General features: G+C 46.3%; 1 protein-coding gene and 1 long non-coding RNA gene across 2 annotated transcripts; one reads left to right on the forward strand and one right to left on the reverse strand.

The window, feature by feature from the left end:
- Positions 1–424: 424 nt before the first annotated feature.
- Positions 425–4,687, reverse strand: LOC114626573. Its single transcript, XR_003712259.1, has 2 exons — positions 4,616–4,687; positions 425–538 (listed from the first exon to the last, which is right to left on the reverse strand). It is a non-coding gene; the product is annotated as an uncharacterized LOC114626573 (long non-coding RNA).
- Positions 4,688–13,948: 9,261 nt separating this feature from the next.
- Abhd16b (abhydrolase domain containing 16B) lies at positions 13,949–15,817 on the forward strand. The gene has a single exon (XM_028774141.1). It carries the CDS (start codon positions 14,158–14,160, stop codon positions 15,580–15,582), a length of 1,425 nt encoding a protein of 474 aa, XP_028629974.1. The 5' UTR covers positions 13,949–14,157; the 3' UTR covers positions 15,583–15,817.
- The last annotated feature ends 1,779 nt before the right edge of the window (positions 15,818–17,596 follow it).

Genomic DNA, 17,596 nt, shown 5'->3' on the forward strand with positions numbered 1-17,596 from the left:
TGTGTGTGTGTGTGTGTGTTGTTTTCTGTAGTGCTGAGGATTCAGTCCAAAACCTTGTTCTCACCAGGCAAGTGCTCTATCACTGAGCTACATCCTAAACCCTCTTTCCTCTTATTTATTTGAGACAGGGTTTCACTAAGTCAATTAAATTGTCCTTGAAGTCACGCTGTAGTCAAAGCAGATCTTGATCTTTCATTCTCTTGCCTCAGCCCCCTCAGGAGTTGGAGTTGTAGACCTGTGACACCGACCTTGGCTCCACACACAGTCTTCTGTGCATGGCTAGTTCACTTAGCAGAATATTTCTGGGGTGTTTTTCTTTCCATTTTATAGAAAATGTAGCTTATTTATTGGTCACCAGTAGATGGATACTTGGGTTTTCCTAGTTTCAGGAATTATGATCCATGCTATCAACATCTGAGACAAGTCTGTATAAACACATTTAATTTCTTTTAGATAGACCCTTAGGAGCAGAGGCTGTGTTGCTCAGTGGTAAACAGCTTGCCACACATGTTCTAGGTACTGGCTTCAATATCCAACACTGCAAAACAAGAGTAAAAAAATCATAAGAGTAGGGTTGTTCTATGCCTTGTATCCTAAATATTTCTGTATATTTTTGTTTTCCCACATAAAGTGTAGATTCTTAAAGGTAGAGATCTCACTTCTGTTGCTCACTGTCTTAGTTTGGCTTCTATCTCTGTTCAACTTGGGAAGGAAACAGTTTATTTCATCTTATAGTTTATGGTCCGCCATGAAGGGAAGTCAGGGTAGAAACTCAGGGCAGGGAACTGGAGGGAGGGAACTGAAGCAGAAGCCATGGAGGAATGCTGCTTTCTGGTTCACTTAATCTTTCCTTCTTTTCTTTTCTCTACTCTTTCCTTTTTTTTTTCAAGACAGTGTTTCACTGTGTAGTGCTAACTGGTCTCAAACTTGCTATGTAGACAGGGCTGACATCAAATTAACAGAGATCCTCCTGCCTCTGCCTTCCAAGTACTGGGGTAAAAAATGTGCACTGCTATACCCAGTTTACTGTGCTTTCTTATACAACTCAAGACTACCTGCCTAAGAGGTGGCATTGCCTACAGTGGACTGTCCTCTCCAGGATCAACCATTCAGCAAGAAAATGCCCTGCAGACTTGCCTACAGGTTAATCTGATGAAGGCACTTTCTCAGTTGAGGTTCCCTCTTCCCAAATGACCCTACCTTGTGTCGTGTCGAGTTGACAAAACAAACAAACAAAAACAAAAAACCCTAACCAGAATTCTCACTGATATGACCAGAGAACTGAATTATAAAGCATAACTCTTTTTTTTTTTTCGAGACAGGGTTTCTCTGTGTAGCCCTGGCTGTCCTGGAACTCACTCTGTAGACCAGGCTAGTCTCAAACTCTCAAACTCAGAAATCCGCCTGCATCTGCCTCCCAAGTGCTGGGATTAAAGGCGTGCGCCACCACCGCCCAGCTTAAAGCATAACTCTTGACCAAGAGAATATTCTTGAATGAATGAATGAATGAATGAGTGAATGAATGAATGAATGAGTGAATGAATGAATGAATGAATGGTGAGTTTTGGTTTTATCAATGGAGATGATATTGACAGCATGAATGGGGCAGGTGAAAATAGCAGTGGCTGTGAACAGTGTCAGAGGTGGTTGTGTGCAATGGTAAAGGACTCACACCATTTTCTCTCCCCTTGGAGATGCCAGAAGGCCATCTTACATTAACTTAAGAAATATCCTGTGAGCCCCTCCTCTTTACTTCCTCTCACTCCCACTTAGGTCACACCTTAGAGTAGCAGCCTTCATCTGTGGGTTGGGACTTCTTTGGGGGTTGAATGACCCTATCACAAGGTCACATGTAAGATATCCTGCCTATCAGATATTTACATTCACAACATAACAAAATTACAGTTATGATGTAGGAATGAAAATAGCTTTATGATTGGGGTTATCACAATGAGAAACTGTATTAAAGGGTCACAGCATTAGGGTGGTTGAGGACCACTGCCTTAGATCCTCTTGTCACACTCTTTATACACACTTTAAAATAGCCATTTAAACTTCCTCGATGTCTATCATGTTTACCCCCCAAGACTGTTACATTGCACAGTGTCCTGCTTTCTACAGATATCCTTCTGTACTTTTTAGCTGCTTTCTCAGCCAGTTTGATTTTGCTAGGAGTTACTCCCTGAAAATTCCAGAAGCATTTGAATTTGGTCTTCCTTTAGTGTCCATCTGAGAACTTAGGCCAGCACTTAAGCCAGTACAGATGTCAAGACATCAACCTCAGAAGCCTGTTGGCACCATGAATCATGCCATCTTTCTTAAACACTTAGGTTTTTGTATATTTAAACTTTTTAAAATTTTTCTAAGCCTGGTGTAGTGGCACACACCTTCAATCCTAGTACTTGGGAGGCAGAGGCAAACATCTCTCTGTTAGTTTGAGCTCAGCCTGATCTACAGAATGATCAGAACAGCCAAACTACATAGTAAGACTTTGTCTCAAAAACAAACAAACAAAAACATGTTTTAGATTTATTTTTATTTAACATGTATAAGTTTTGTCTGCATGTATGTCTGTTCACTATGCATGCTTTGTGCCCAAGGAAGACAGAAAATGGCACTGGATTCCTCTGGGATTTCAGACAGTTGTGAATCAATTTGTGGCTTCTGGGAATTGATTCTGGGTCCTCTGGAAGAGTAGCCAGTGTTCTTACTCACCGAGCTATGTCTCCAGTCCTAAATTTTGGTTTTGTTTATTTGTTTTGTTTGTTTGTTTGGTTGGTTGGTTGGTTTTTTACAGCTGGGTGATGGTGGTGCTTGCCTTTAATTCCAGTGCTCAGGAGGCAGCATTTAGTAGGTGGATCTCTGAGTTTGAAGCTGGCTTGGTCCACAGAGCAAGTTCCAGGACAGCCAGAGCTACACAGAGAAACTATGCATTAAAAAAAAAAAATTAAGCTAGGATCTCATAAAGACCAGATTATCCTCAAACTTCTGAAGATGACCTTAATTTTCAGATCATCCTATCTCTACTTTCCAAGTGCTAGGATTAAAGGCATACGCCACCATACTCAGTTCTTAGTGGTACTAAGTATTGAACCCTGAGATTGACAAGCATTCTACTAGATAAAGTGCATCTCCAATCCAGAATCACATCCCTTGATTGTCTAGTCTTAAACATTCTCATACCTTTCTGATCCTCTCTCAGCATTAACTACTAGATTCTCCATCCCGCCACACCATAGCTGTGCATTTGTTCCTAGAGCAGTAAGAGGGAACATCCAAGAATCTCATAGGCACCAATATCAGATGTTTAAACTCCTTGTTTAACTCAGAGGCAGGCAAGTCTCAGAGTTTGAGACTAGACTGGTTAACATAACAAGTTCCTAAGGCCACTTAGGGTTATATGCAGTGAGATCCTATCTCAAAAACAAACAAGCTGGTTGGTGGCGCACGCCTGTAATCCCAGCACTTGGGAGGCAGAGGCAGGCAGATTTCTGAGTTCGAGGCCAGCCTGGTCTACAGAGTGAGTTCCAGGACAGCCAGGGCTACACAGAGAAACCCTGTCTCGAAAAACAAAACAACAACAACAAAAAAACAAAACAAAACAAAACAAAAAAAACAAGCAAAACAAAAATGCATAGAACTTTAATATATCTTTTTAGGTAGTCAAGCACTCTACCACTGAGATTCATCCATCCCCTAACCATAGACTTTAATCTACAGAGGACTTATAACAATATAAATAAATTGTATGCTCAGTTATGGATGCATTCTTCTTCCAAATATCTTAAACCTGAAGTTAGTTCAATCAGATCAGTTTGCACAGAGAAAGAAGGTCAATTACCTTTTTGAAATACAACGAAGTCTAGTACCTTTAGTGGCAGCTTCCTCTCAAGCTCTGTGCCCTGGTCTGCAAGTCTTGCCTATCTTTCTATCCCAATCCTAGGTCTCTCTATAACCCACTGGCCTTGTTCTCTCTCTCTCTCTCTCTCTCTCTCTCTCTCTCTCTCTCTCTCTCTCTCTCAAGATTTCTTTTTTTTTATTTATTTATATGAGTACACCGTAGCTGTCTTCAGACACACTAGAAGAGCGCATCAGATCCCACTACAGATGGTTGTGAACCGCCATGTGGTTGCTGGGAATTGAACTCAGGACCTCTAGCAGAGCAGTCAGTGCTCTAAACCACTGAGCCACCTCTCCAGCCCCGGCCTTGTTCTCATACCTCCAAAATACCCAACTTCCCTCAACCTTGGGGCTCTCTGGATTCATTCCCTGAAGATTAATTCCTACAGGCAGTCTCTTCCTGTTCTATGTAGTCTCGTTTTGGGTCAAACCCTCACTTGGGCCTTTATTTGTAAGCATCTGCTGGTATCCAGGTGCAGTGGTACATACCTGTAACCTCACTGGGAAAATAGAACAGAAAGATTAGTAGTTCAAGGTCATCTTTGGCTACGGATCAAGTTTGAGATAACCTGGACTTTATGAGACCTGTCTGAATAATTAAAATATCAGCAGAATAAACTGTTCTCAGGACAGTGAAAAAGAAATGGGGCGGGGGTTGGGAGGAGTACCAGATCATTATTGCCAGAAGGAAAGAATGACCACAATAAAGAGCTACCTTCATTTGCTCTGATGATGTCCATGGCAGAAACCCAGTCAGGCAGAAGAGGAAGCCCACCCTGGCATCTGATGCCTGTGTAAGGAACTCATGCTGCCTTGCTGGCACTATCCCCACCCAGGTCCACAGGCCCTGCCTGGGACTTTCCAAGGGCTGAGCCAATGACCAAGAGTCTCTGCTAGTGCAGTCAGAGCACCCAGGCATTTCCTGAGAAGCCTCCCTTCCTTTGCTCTTCTTCCTTTCTACCTCCCACACTGGGGGTTTCCTAAGGCCAAGGCCTGCTATTTTCAGTTGAGAGAGAGGGACTAATATTTTGACCTACTGCTGCCCCTACTGGAACCTGAGAAAAATAAACTGGAGGTGGGATTAGGCCAGTAATGGCAGACAAGTTCCCTTTCTCCTGGCCATCATACCCAGATACACCTGGAAAGTGCAAGGGGTCAGGCACGGAGGGATGGCTTCAGAACTGGACTCCAAGCTCATTGTCAAGGTTACTTGCCTTGAGAAGGGTGGAATCGGGCCAGGGGTGGGATGCCACCCACTTCCTGTATCTTCATTCTAGCACCTCAAAGGCCTTATGGTCACTTTGGGCAGCTGGAGGATCCAGACAGGCACATGCACCCTGTTTTGACCCAGCTCAGAGCAGTTTCAAAGTGGTGAAATTAGACAGCCTTGTAGTTTGTGCCTATCCCCAGAGCTGGAGTGGTAAACATCAGAGCTTCTCCTCTGTCTTTCACCCTCTCTGCCTCACTGCCTGTGCTTGGTAGGTTCGGGACAAAGACCCAGACATTTTCTTGGCCCACAGATCCTGTGTTGGACCAGGTACCTCCTGGGACGTGTGATGTGTGTTTGTGTGGGTGGCTCAACCCTGAAGTCCCAGATACAGAAGCCACAGGAACCAAGGTGGGGGTACCCTCCACACCAATTTCCTTCCCTCTCCTTTGTCCCTTCTGTCTGTTCCTTCTCTATTCTCCTATCCATGATAGATAAGTCCCATAGAGGAGAAGAAGAGAGGAAACTAAGTAGAAGGTCTGTCTGGGTTTGCCCTGGGATGCTGGCCTCTACCGTCCAGGCTATAGTGGGCTTGACCCCACCTGGGATCTGGGTGAATGGGGTGGAGGGAGTTGCAGCCCTGGAGCAGCTGTCCTAGACTGGGGCTAATGCTGAGAATGGAGAGTGCCTGGGGGATGGGACAGGTTTCAGGGTCCCCTGGGATCAGCTCCGGGACAGTTGCCATTTTTAATCTGTGCAAGTGACTTAGAAGAACCCGCGAGGGCCATAACCTAGATCAGCTCAAAGCAAGCTGGGTAGGTGAGCCCCCTCCCCCAACCATGTGCCAGACAGTGATAGAGGTTCTGGTCATAGTCTTTTCTCTATCATGTAGGACACAGATGTGGGTCTGTGATGGCCCTGCGTAACCAAGGCCTGTCTTCATTTCAAGAGACACTTGGCTCTGAGCTGGCTTTCTCCTCTCCCCCCACCCCCAGGGCTCAGATGGCTATAAAGCCTTATACTCCCCAGACTGGGGTCATCCTTGAGCTCACAGTCCTGAATGCTCACTTATCAGCAGAAGACAGCTTTCAGTCTACCATTCGGGGAGGTTCGAGTTGCAAGTCCAAGGTAGGAGGGCACAAGGCCCGCATCTGAGCCAGGAAGCACTTTGCCTCTGTGAACACTACCTGGGTACAGAGGGTTCAGCTCCAGACCAGACTTCGTTCTTAGAGATCACTCTGGAGCATAGCTCACTTTTCAGTGAGTTTCCAGGGCAAGGAATGACTACAGAGCAGGCTGACTTCAATCTCCCTGTGAAGTCCCCACTTTCTACCATTGAAGCTCTCTGACTGTGGGAGGCTTAGTGAGAGGAAGGTGACAGGGTGCTGAGCAGGAGCCCCAGATCATGCCTCAGTTCTGCATGGGCTTAGCATGGACTACTCCTTCTGTAGCAACTTGTAAAGCCTCACCACCCTCCAGTTTTCTTATAGTTCCTTTCAAGAAGCCAGGAAAAACGAGGATAGGCTTTGCACTATGGGGATCTTGGCACCCCTCATGGAGTTGAGTCCCTTTGCAAGTCTCTTTCTGGAATCTTCTTGGCTGGATTTTTTTTTCCAGCCTCTGTTATTGGTTTTTAGGTCCCCAGTGGCCAAACTAAGTCAGTGACATGGCTCAGGAGATAAAGGTGCTTGCTAATAAGGAGAATGACCTGAGTTTAATTCCAGGTACCCAAGTGGTAGAACAGAGAACTGACTCCTACAAATTGTCTTTTAACCTGTTCCCCAACATACATATTCTCATTCTCTCTCTCTCTCTCTCTCTCTCTCTCTCTCTCTCTCTCTCTCAATCACTCAATCAATCAATGTAATTAAAATTAAAACAAACCCAAAAAAGCACAAAAGAAAAAAAAAGGCAGTGATCTACCTTTCATCCAGCCTCAGTCCAGTTTTTTTTTTTTTTTCAAGACCCAGGGTTCATGGTCCTAAGTCCAGACCATAGTTTCTATCTGATCACCAGGATCACCAGGAGGGTACCCAGGTCCTCTACAGGGGAAGGATTCCCAATGGGCTTCTGACTGACAGGGCAGAATGGCTTTTGCTGCTGTTCTAGTCAGTGGTCATAACAGTGGTCATGAAATCTATACACACAGGATAGATACACAGTAAAAGCTTAAAGCTGTCTTAGGTGGTATACAGCTTTCAGATACCAGTTCTCTTCCAGAGTGGGAAAGACTCACTGGTTGAAAAGGATTTTTGCAAAAGAGGTTGAACAAATCACATGGCATCTGGAAGCAAGAGTCCTTGGAAAACAATTTACTTGTGTACATTGCAGCCATTTTAGCCAAGGGGAAATCTCTAGAAGTTGGTTGGGGACACTTGACACATTAGCAGAACCCCCAAGCCAGTTTTACAGTACTTTGCTGATGTAACAGTGAAGCACATAATACATTGTCAAGAAAAGCAAGCTGCAGTGTACGTCAGATTTATTCCTGTAAACAGAAATAACAAAATAAGAGGCTGGAGGTGTGGCTCAGGTGGTGGATTACTTGCTTACTGTGCAGAATACTCCACATTTGTTCCTCAATGTGTAAACAGTATGGAGGTATACATCTATAATCCATAATCCAAGCACTTTCGAGGTAGAAGCAGGGTTATCAAATGTTCAAGGTTATCTTCAGCTACATGGGAAGTTCTGGACCAATCTTCAATATATAAATCCTTTCAAAAGAGAAAAGTGGTGGGGCAGGGTTTGTATGGATACATGTTTGTAGAGAAAGGACAGACCAAGTGTCTAACTCAAGGAGAGGGATAGAAAGAACATCCTTGTCGAGGGGACTGAATTAGAATATTAAATTTTGATTAACAATAATAAATACTCCCTTCACATCAAAACCTAGATATTAGTAGAATAGCTAAGGACTCTGTTTTGAGATTCCCAAACCAGAAGTGAGGCTGCTCCCTGACAAAACAACAACCCTTCAAAGAATATCTGAGAGCCTAGAGAACAACTCAGGATCATTTCCCACAGAGAGACTGTTCACTCTCACAGTCTGTAGAAAGGGTATAGATTGCACCCTGCTCAGGAAAAAGATGGTGAGTTGCCCAGAGAACTCTGACTACATCTGATCCCACTCAGAGATCTATGAGAAGCAGCATGGCCCTTCTCACCACTGTCAAGGGCCTGACACTGGCCTATTCCCTCAGGCCAGGTACCAGCGGCAGTACTGGGTAAGGATTAGTAAGTCTCTTCTTCAGGCTCTGGTAGGATTTAGGCCTTCACCTCTTCATGTACAAGATATGTCGCCTAAAGGGTGTGTTCTCTGTTCTTACAGGCTTTCTCTATGACTGAAGGTTCAGAAGGGCCTTATCACCCCAGAATGGATGTTAGCTGCCCCATTGTCTCCCTCTGGGTCCTTCATCCCGGGCCAGAGGGAGACAATGGGGCATCTCTTTAAGGAGCCAGGAAGGAGAGAGCTCCCCTCCCACCCCACTGTCCTTGAGGGCGCTTGATAATTCTCTGTGACTCCAGATGTTCAGCAGCTGTCTTGGCCATTTCCGCCCCTTCTTTTGACCCCATATCCGCCAGGAAGAGTCCCCTCCTGTCCTTGGGCTCCAAACCACCCCCACCTTCCCTGCACCCCATTTCCTGAGCAGAGGCATTTATGCAAACTCAGCTGCTTTTCCTGAAGGCGGCTTCAGCTTTTCCAAAGCCAGGGTGCTGCTGTGGTCAGCTAGTGCTGCACTAAATATCCTCTTCCAAGGGACTCTGATCCTGGCTCCAGCCCCTCCGGCCTCTGGGACTGGTTTTCTCTCTTTCCTTTCCTTCTCCAAGGTTAGCTTTTCAGACTCAACAACATAAATCAAGAGCCTCTAGGGAGGTGAACAGAACTGGCCAGAGAGGAAACACTGCTTCAGTGGGGGAAGGGGAACGTCCTGGACTAGCAGGCCTTAGTGGGGGTGGAGTGTGGGGGTATGGTGCACATTCAGATGTCTCCTTGGAAAGAGTGGGTGGCAAGGATTCTTCCATAAACTGATAAGCCATGACAGAGTCCCATCCCCCATCCCCACCCAGTTACACCGCTGTAAACAGAGGCCACTGAAGGCAAAAGGACCCTGCTTACTGCTGTTTGTGCTGCGGCTGCAGCTGGTCCAGTCAGGGGGGCTCTTCAGTAGAGGACGGCTCTCTTCTTGTCACATGCTTTCCTCTCTGACCAAAGCTGGTGGTTCTGGGGTACTTGAGCTCCTTTGGACTGGTGGGGTCAAGGACCAGGCCAGACACACACTAAGGCTTGGAGTCCCTGGGGACTAGTGGCTCCAGTTCACTGACCTCTACCCTTCAAAATCTGGTCTCTAGCTCTCCCAATTGCTTCCTTCTTTTTACAGGGGCAAAGTAAGGGCAGGTGGGCTTGGCTGAAGAATATCTTCTGCTTTCAAAAGTCTCAGAGCAGATCAAGCTGGGAGATTGCCTTCAGTAATAAAAGGCTGTGCATGTAGACTGTCTTTCAGGACATTGCCACTGCCACTGAGGCTACTTTATCTGCAGGGTCTACAGCTTCCAAATCCTCAAAGAATCTTCTTCACCAGTTGCTTGGACCTGGCTGAAGAGGCAGGGACATTCATTCTCTTTTGATATAGAAGTCACTCCTATGTCTCACACAAAATGAATCTGATGCCTTGGTCCTCAAGGCAGTTAACATCAGTTTATGAGAAGTTTCTGGAGAGTGAATGGCCCACCTTCCCTAAAGTTTTCACCTTCATCCTAAACTACTTTTTTCCCCCACGGGGCCAGAGGTGGTCATTTCAGGGGCGTAAGGACCACAAATATTTTCAGGACACTGTCAACCACTTGACTAAAGGTGAGGTTCCCAGTGGGGTCTTTCTAGGACTGCTGTAACCCAGGATTTCAGGAAAGGAGGTTGATGAACCGTAAGACACACCCTAGACCTCAGATCTGACTAGTGAGCAGAGAAATCAAACTGGAATCTGGGTCTTGGAGCTGGGTGTATATGCATCTGGGGCAGAACTGCCAAATTTAGAAAAACAAACCTAGATTGGTGTACACCTTTAGCGGAAGCAGAGACAAGCAGATCTCTTGAGTTTGAAGCCAGCCTGGACTACAGAATGAGTTTCAGTACAACCAGGGCTACATAGAGAAACTCTTGTTTCAAAAAACCAACTCCCTTCCCTCCCCCAAAAAACTCCAGATAAACATTTTTTTAGCTCTTTTTATTTTATATATTGATAGTACACTGTCACTGTCTTCAGACACTCCAGAAGAGAGCACTGGATCCTATTACAGATGGTTGTGAGCCACCATATAGTTGCTAGGAATTGAATTCAGGACCTCTAGGAGATCCATCAGTGCTTTTAATGGCTGAGCCATGTCTCCAACCCCGAGACAAGCAATTTTAAAACCATAGATATTCTTTGATTTATGATGGTGTTACATATATGTCGTAAATATTTCTTTTTCCTTTTTTTTTTTTTTTTTTTTTGAGGGGAGAAGTGAGGCAAGGGTCTCCCTCTATATCCCTGGCTGGCCTGGAACTCCCCATGTAGACCATACTGGTCTTAAACTTTTAGCAATCCTCCTGTTTCAGTTTCCCAAGTCTTGGGATACAGATGAGCACCATTGTGAGAGTTGGAGGCCAACCAGGTCTAAGACTGCCAATGACTATGTAGTGAAACCCTGTCTCAAAAAAGAAGTATTTAGGGGGCTGGAGAGATGGCTCAGCAGTTAAGAGCACTGACTGTTCTGCCAGAGGTCCTGAGTTCAATTCCCAGCAACCACATGGTGGTTCACAGCCATCTATAATGAGATCCGATGCCCTCTTCTGGTGTGTCTGAAAACAGCTACAGTGTTCTCATATAAATAAAATAAATAAATCTTTTTAAAAAGTATCTAACGGTAGCTATAAAGAGATGGCTTAGCAGGAGAGGATTCAGAAGATGTTCCCAGCATCCACATGGTGACTGACAACCTTTTGCTATCTGTAACCCCAGTTCCAAGGGATCCAATGCCTTCTTCTGACCTCTGTGGGTATTGGGTATATACATGGCATACATACATACATACATACATACATACTATATACATACACAGATACATACATTCATACATACATACATACATACATACATACAGGCAAAACACTCATATGAAAGAAAACATTTTGTTTTGTTTTGTTTTTTTGAGACCAGATTTCTCTTTGTAACCCTATCTGTTCTGGATCTCACTCTATATATCGGGGTGACCTCTAACCCAGAGATCCACCTGTCTCTGCCTCCTGAGTGCTGGAATTAAAGACATGGATCACCACCATTCCTAGCTTATAAACCAAAAAATTTCTTATTAATAACATATTTAAGGGCTGGCAAGAATGCTCATAAGGTACTGGTGCTTGCTGCCAAACTTGACAATCTGAGTTTCAATCCCTTGTACCTATGTGGTAGAAAAAGGCCAGCAATGTCCATAGTTGTCATCTGACCTCTACATGTATGGAGTAGCATGTGCACTTGTGCACACGCGCGTGGGCACACACACACACACACACACACACGTAAATTTAATAAAAATATAATACACCTAACATACTGAGCACCACAGCTTAGTCCAACCTATTTTAAGTATACTCAGAATACTTATATGAGCCAATAGTTGGGCAAATCATTGAACAGAAAGTCTATTTTTACAACAAAGTGTTAACTACCTCATGTATTTTAGCATATACTGTATATACTCTGTACCACTGTAAAGTCATGGAGACCACACTAGAATCCAAGCACTCATAGCTGAAACAGGCCAGCTGGAACCACACAGTGAGACCCTGTCCTCAAATAAATAAACACACACAGACACACCCATACCCATACAGAGACACAGTTTTATTCAGCTTTAAGTGGACATTAGGTATTTTATTTGTGTTTGGGATGGGGTGGAAAATACCATCTCCAAATCATTGCTGTGAAGAGACACTGTACTGGCTGGTTTTGTGTGTCAACTTGACACAAGCTGGAGTTATCACTGAGAAAGGAGCCTCCCTTGAGGAAATGCCTCCATGAGATACAGCTGTAAGCCATTTTCTCAATTAGTGATCAAGGGTGGTAGGGCCTATTGTGGGTGGTGCCATCCCTGGGCTGGTAGTTCTGGATTCTTTTTTTGTTTTGTTTTGTTTTGTTTTGTTTTTCGAGACAGGGTTTCTCTGTGTGGTTCTGGCTGTCCTGGAACTCACTCTGTAGACCAGGCTGGCCTCGAACTCAGAAATCCGCCTGTCTCTGCCTCCCAAGTGCTGGGATTAAAGGTGTGCACCACCACCGCCCGGCTGTCTGCACTCTATAAGAAAGAAAGCTGAGCAAGCCAGTAGAAGCAAGCCAGTAAATAACATCCCTCCATAGCCTCTGCATCAGCTCCTCATTCCTGACCTGCTTGAGTTCCAGTCTTGACTTCCTTTGGTGATGAACAGCAACGTGGAAGTGTAAGCTGAATAAATCCTTACCTCTTCAACTTGCTTCTTGGTCATGATGTTTGAACAGGAGTAGAAACCCTGACTAAGAAGACACCATAACCACAGCAATTCTTATAAAGGAAAATATTTAATTTGGGGACTGGCTTACAAATCAGAGGTTTAGTCCATTATCATCATGGCAGAAAGCATGGTGGCATGCAGGCAAGCAAGGTGCTGCACAGGTAACTGAGAGTTCTACATCTTGATCCACAGATAGCCGGAGGAGACTGTGTGCCACATTGGGCATAGCTTGAACATATTGAGACCTCAAAGCTGGTTCCCACAGTGACACACTTCCTCCAACAAGGCCACACCTACTCCAACTAGGCCATGACTCCTAGTAGTGCCACTCCCTCGGGCCAGGCATTCAAACACCAGTCTATGGGGGATGGGGGACATACTTATTCAAACCACTACTGTAATCCTTCTCCTCCGTCTCCTCTGTGAACAGTGCTGTGGAGCTGCTTGAGACAGTTCCTTAACTGGAAAGTAGAACAGGAAAGCAGAGGCTGGTTGCTAGAGCCTGGAAACCACCTTACCTAAAAGCCTGAGGTCTGCCAAGTAGGCCCAGTCCATGGACCCAAGGGATCTGGCTGTATTCCATTGCTTTTAGAATTTGTTTCAGGTCTGGACCACTGCTCAATTAGTTCCCAAGTGCTGCAGTATACTGCTCTCCAGCTGTTTGACCATCATTAGTAGGCTGGCCATCATTAGTGCAGGAGAAAAAGGGGAACCCACCCACTGGAACCCTCTAAAAAGAGGAAAGTACAGTTTGTGAATTGGTTCAAGTGGGAAAGAGAGATGCTCAACTAGGGGTTGAAAAAAGAGGAACTACAGCTAGGTAGGGCCCACCAGGAGGTGATTGCTGTTGTTGCCCCAGTGAAAAATGATTCAGAAAAAGTGTTCGTGTGTGTGTGTATGTGTGTGTGCTATGGGAATCGGGCTATAAGCCAAATACACCTTCTGACTCCAACAACAGCTCTGTTCTATCCTAGATATTTTCTGGGAAATGTAAACCAATGAACCTCAAAGTCCAAGGAGGTGATAAGGGAGTATTACCAACTACAAGTTTGGCTCAGGTATGGGAAATCCCTTTTCTTTTACTGTCTTCCCCCCAATAAGAAAGAAGTCAAGGTGATTTATTTCTGGCCTCTTTGGTTGCCTACCTTCAGTGGAGGAGGTGAGAGCTGCTCAAGGTGGTGGAAACATGGTAGGAAGCTGCTGTGAGGTCCTAAGGCACTTTCCTAGGTGGGTGGGACAGAACTAGAGTTACACCAAGCCTTAGAACCCTTTGTGAGCCTGTCACCATAGCATCACCTCTCCCAGCAACAATGACTCACAAAACTGAGAGCCACACAGCCTTCCCTTGGCCCTGGAAGGTACAGGTCACAAAGGCCATTGGGACCTACCAAGAGGAGGCATGCCATCAGAGTGCTGGGCATGGCCCCTGCCTCCACAGCCACCGGCTGGGCCAGGCCTGCATCTCCTTCTGTCATTCCATAACTAGGACTGGGCCTTCAGGGAACAGCACAGAGCTTCAGTGCCCATGTGTGTCATCTGCTTTGTGAAGGCACTAGTGCACGTGTTCAAGATCTACTTGACAGCAAACTACAGTTACAACTTCCGCAGCTGGCCGGTGGACTTCCGCTGGGATGACCTGAACGCCCCAGGCACTGGTAATAGCAGTCATCGTGCGTTGACCTGTGCTGCAGCTGCCGCAGGTGTGTGGCTGCTACAAGATGCGGCGCTGGGCGAGGACACACTCACAAGTCCTCCACGTGGAGCTCGGAGTCAAGTTCAGTGCCTCCTCCAGCAGATCCGTGAGCTGCCTAGCCAGCTTGCTAGCTATGCACTGGCCCACTCACTGGGCCGCTGGCTTGTATACCCCGGTTCTATGTTCTTGATGACACGCGCACTACAGCCTCTACTGCAGCAGGGCCAGGAGCGACTAGTGGATCGCTACCGTGGGCGGCGTGCCAAGTTGGTGGCCTGTGATGGCAATGAGATTGACACCATGTTCATGGATCGTCGTCAGCATCCTGGCAGACATGGCCGTGGCCTGTGCCTGGTTATATGCTGTGAAGGGAATGCTGGCTTCTACGAGATGGGCTGCCTGTCTGCACCTCTGGAGGCTGGATACTCCGTGCTAGGCTGGAACCACCCTGGCTTTGGGGGCAGCACAGGTGCACCTTTTCCACAACATGATGCAAATGCAATGGATGTGGTAGTCAAATACGCGCTGCACCGCCTGAACTTCCCGCCAGCACATGTGGTGGTTTATGGCTGGTCTATAGGAGGCTTCACAGCCACTTGGGCCACCATGACTTATCCAGAACTGGGTGCACTGGTGCTGGATGCCACCTTTGATGATCTTGTGCCACTAGCGCTGAAGGTTATGCCCCAGAGTTGGAAGGGGCTGGTAGTACGCACTGTACGGGAGCACTTCAATCTCAATGTTGCTGAGCAGCTGTGCTGCTACCCAGGCCCAGTACTTTTGCTCAGACGTACACAAGATGATGTTGTCAGCACTTCGAGCCATATTCCCACGCTGTCATCTTGCCAAGTGGAGGGCGATGTGGAAGGTAACCGTGGCAATGAGCTGCTGTTGCGTCTTCTGCAGCACAGATACCCCTCTGTGATGGCCCGCGAGGGCCGCACAGTGGTAACCCGCTGGCTACGTGCCAGCAACTTGGCTCAAGAAACTGCATTATATGCACGCTGCCGTGTTGATGATGAGTGGTGCTTGGCCACACTTCGTTCTTATCGTGAGAGCCGCCGGAAGGAGATGGATGATACTGAGGCCTGGGGGCCACATGGACCTTCCTTCCCCTGGCTCGTGGGCCAAGGTCTGAGTGCTCGGCGGCGCCGGCAGCTTGCACTGTTCTTGGCACGCAGGCACCTCAAGAACCTGGAGGCAACTCACTGCAGTCCACTGGAGCCTGAGGACTTCCAATTGCCCTGGAGACTGTAGCCACTGTTTATGTGACTCGTGTATCTGGGCATTTGTACACTTTCTAGCTCCCCCCAGCTGTTCCTCTCCTTACATCTCTACAGAAAAGCTGGCCCTGCTGGGGATCTTGGTGTCTGGGAGTGTGGGCAGTATATCTTCCTTCACTTTGTTCTTTCCTGCTTGCACCCTTTCTCTTCCTTAAAAACATCTGAATGTCTGTGCCTAATTCTCAAAGGCAATGTAAAGATGAACCTGATCCAATTTATGGTAATGTGTGGTGTTTGATCCTGGGAGACCATGGGAGGTTGTGGGGTGACAGGGAAGTGCCTTTTACATGGCTTGGGCTGTAGGGTAGCTCCTGAGATTCAAGTAGTTCCCAGTGAAAGGAGACTCCTGGCACAGTAGGGTCTCATTCCTTGAAGATCTCAGCAGTTGCTTCTGTGCAGTAACCCCTTCTCATTTCTGTATTTATGGAGGGGAGATTTACAGAAGGACTGCAGACCTATATTAACAGGACTGCAGACCTATATTAACAGGGCACAGGGTGGCTTGGGTCCTAGAGATTATTACTGGGTGCTAATGTTGCCCACTTGTTACATCTTGGGCCAGATCTGGGCTAGGTCTGGGCTTTGTTCATGGCTCAAGAATGCAAACTGAATGACAGGTGTTCAGCTCTCCACTGTCTGCACTGTGGTCACTTACGATATGAAGAAGGGACTACTGCTCTTATCATTTCCAGCCTTGTGGATAAGGGCTGACCAGGCTGGGTTAAGCAAGATGGTAAATGGAGATGATATATTAATGGACAGCCTTGAACAGTACGCTGTCACAGTCAATGAAGCACCTAGTTCTATGCAAGAAGACATCTGTAGGGAGAAGAACCAGAGAAGAGACAGGTAGTGGGAAGATTCCAGGAACTAGTAGTACTCAATGGGGCCTAGCTGGAGAGGAAAATACAATCTTTTTTTAAAGAATTATTATTTTATGTATATGAGTATACTGTAGCTGTCTTTAGACAGATCAGAAGAGGGCATCAGATCCCATTACAGATGGTTGTGAGCCACGAAGTGGTTGCTGGGAATTGGTTACTCAGAACCTCTGGAAGATCAGTCAGTGCTCTTAACCACTGAGCCATTTATCCAGCCCCAGAAATCTTGTAAGTGGGACAATTCTGAAATAGGGGGGATATCACTTAAGGATTTTTTTCTTCCAGAAAATAATTAAGGGCCAAAAAATTGTAAGGCTTGTTTTTCGCAGAGTTGCCCAATGGTCACGACTCCCTCATTTGGAGTCAGGGAGATTCTTGTTCTCCTGTCAGTATTGACACACTAAAACCATAAGGCCCTCAAAGCTCTAGAGTGATCTTTGGAAAACTACTTTAGCCTCAATTTGCTCATCTGTAAACTGGGAGTGGGCACCAGTGCTGGCTCACCTGTTGCTGTGAAAAGAAAGTGAGAAAACACTGGGGTGCTTACACCGGGCTGGGTTTCAGTTATTGGGAGGCCCCTGAGGTGTTCAGTGCTGTGTGAACTCTTCCAATACTAGAATGCAAGCCGCCCAACAGCCCCAAAACAGCTGGCCTATTAGTGTAGGAATACAGCTGGAGAGAGCGGCACCTGGAGGGCAAGAGGACGAATCGCACTCTCTTCATTTTTAGTGCACTTCCTAGACAATAAAAAGTCTCTATATAGAGGCTGCAAAAACAAGTTAATTGGTACAGTGTTTGCCCAGCATGCATCAAGTTCTGAATTCTCGATCCCCAATACGGTATAAACCAGCTGTGATGACTTACTCGTGTAATCCTAGCACTAGGTAAGTGGACGCAGGAGGATCATAGTAAATTCAAGGTCGTCCTTTGCTGCAGGCAACCTGCCTCAAATTTACAGGGGTTGGGGAGAGGTTGACTGGAGATTGCACGGGCCTGAGTTTGACCCGTCGAGGTGCAAGGTCGAAAGTCTTGTGGACAGCCGAGGCTAACATGGGAAGTCAGCGAACTGTAACACAATCTGCGCCAACCCTCGAGCTTCAGCTGTTC

Source organism: Grammomys surdaster, unplaced genomic scaffold (genome assembly GCF_004785775.1).
Source record: "Grammomys surdaster isolate TR1022 unplaced genomic scaffold, NIH_TR_1.0 238, whole genome shotgun sequence".
Classification (NCBI taxonomy): domain Eukaryota; kingdom Metazoa; phylum Chordata; class Mammalia; order Rodentia; family Muridae; genus Grammomys; species Grammomys surdaster.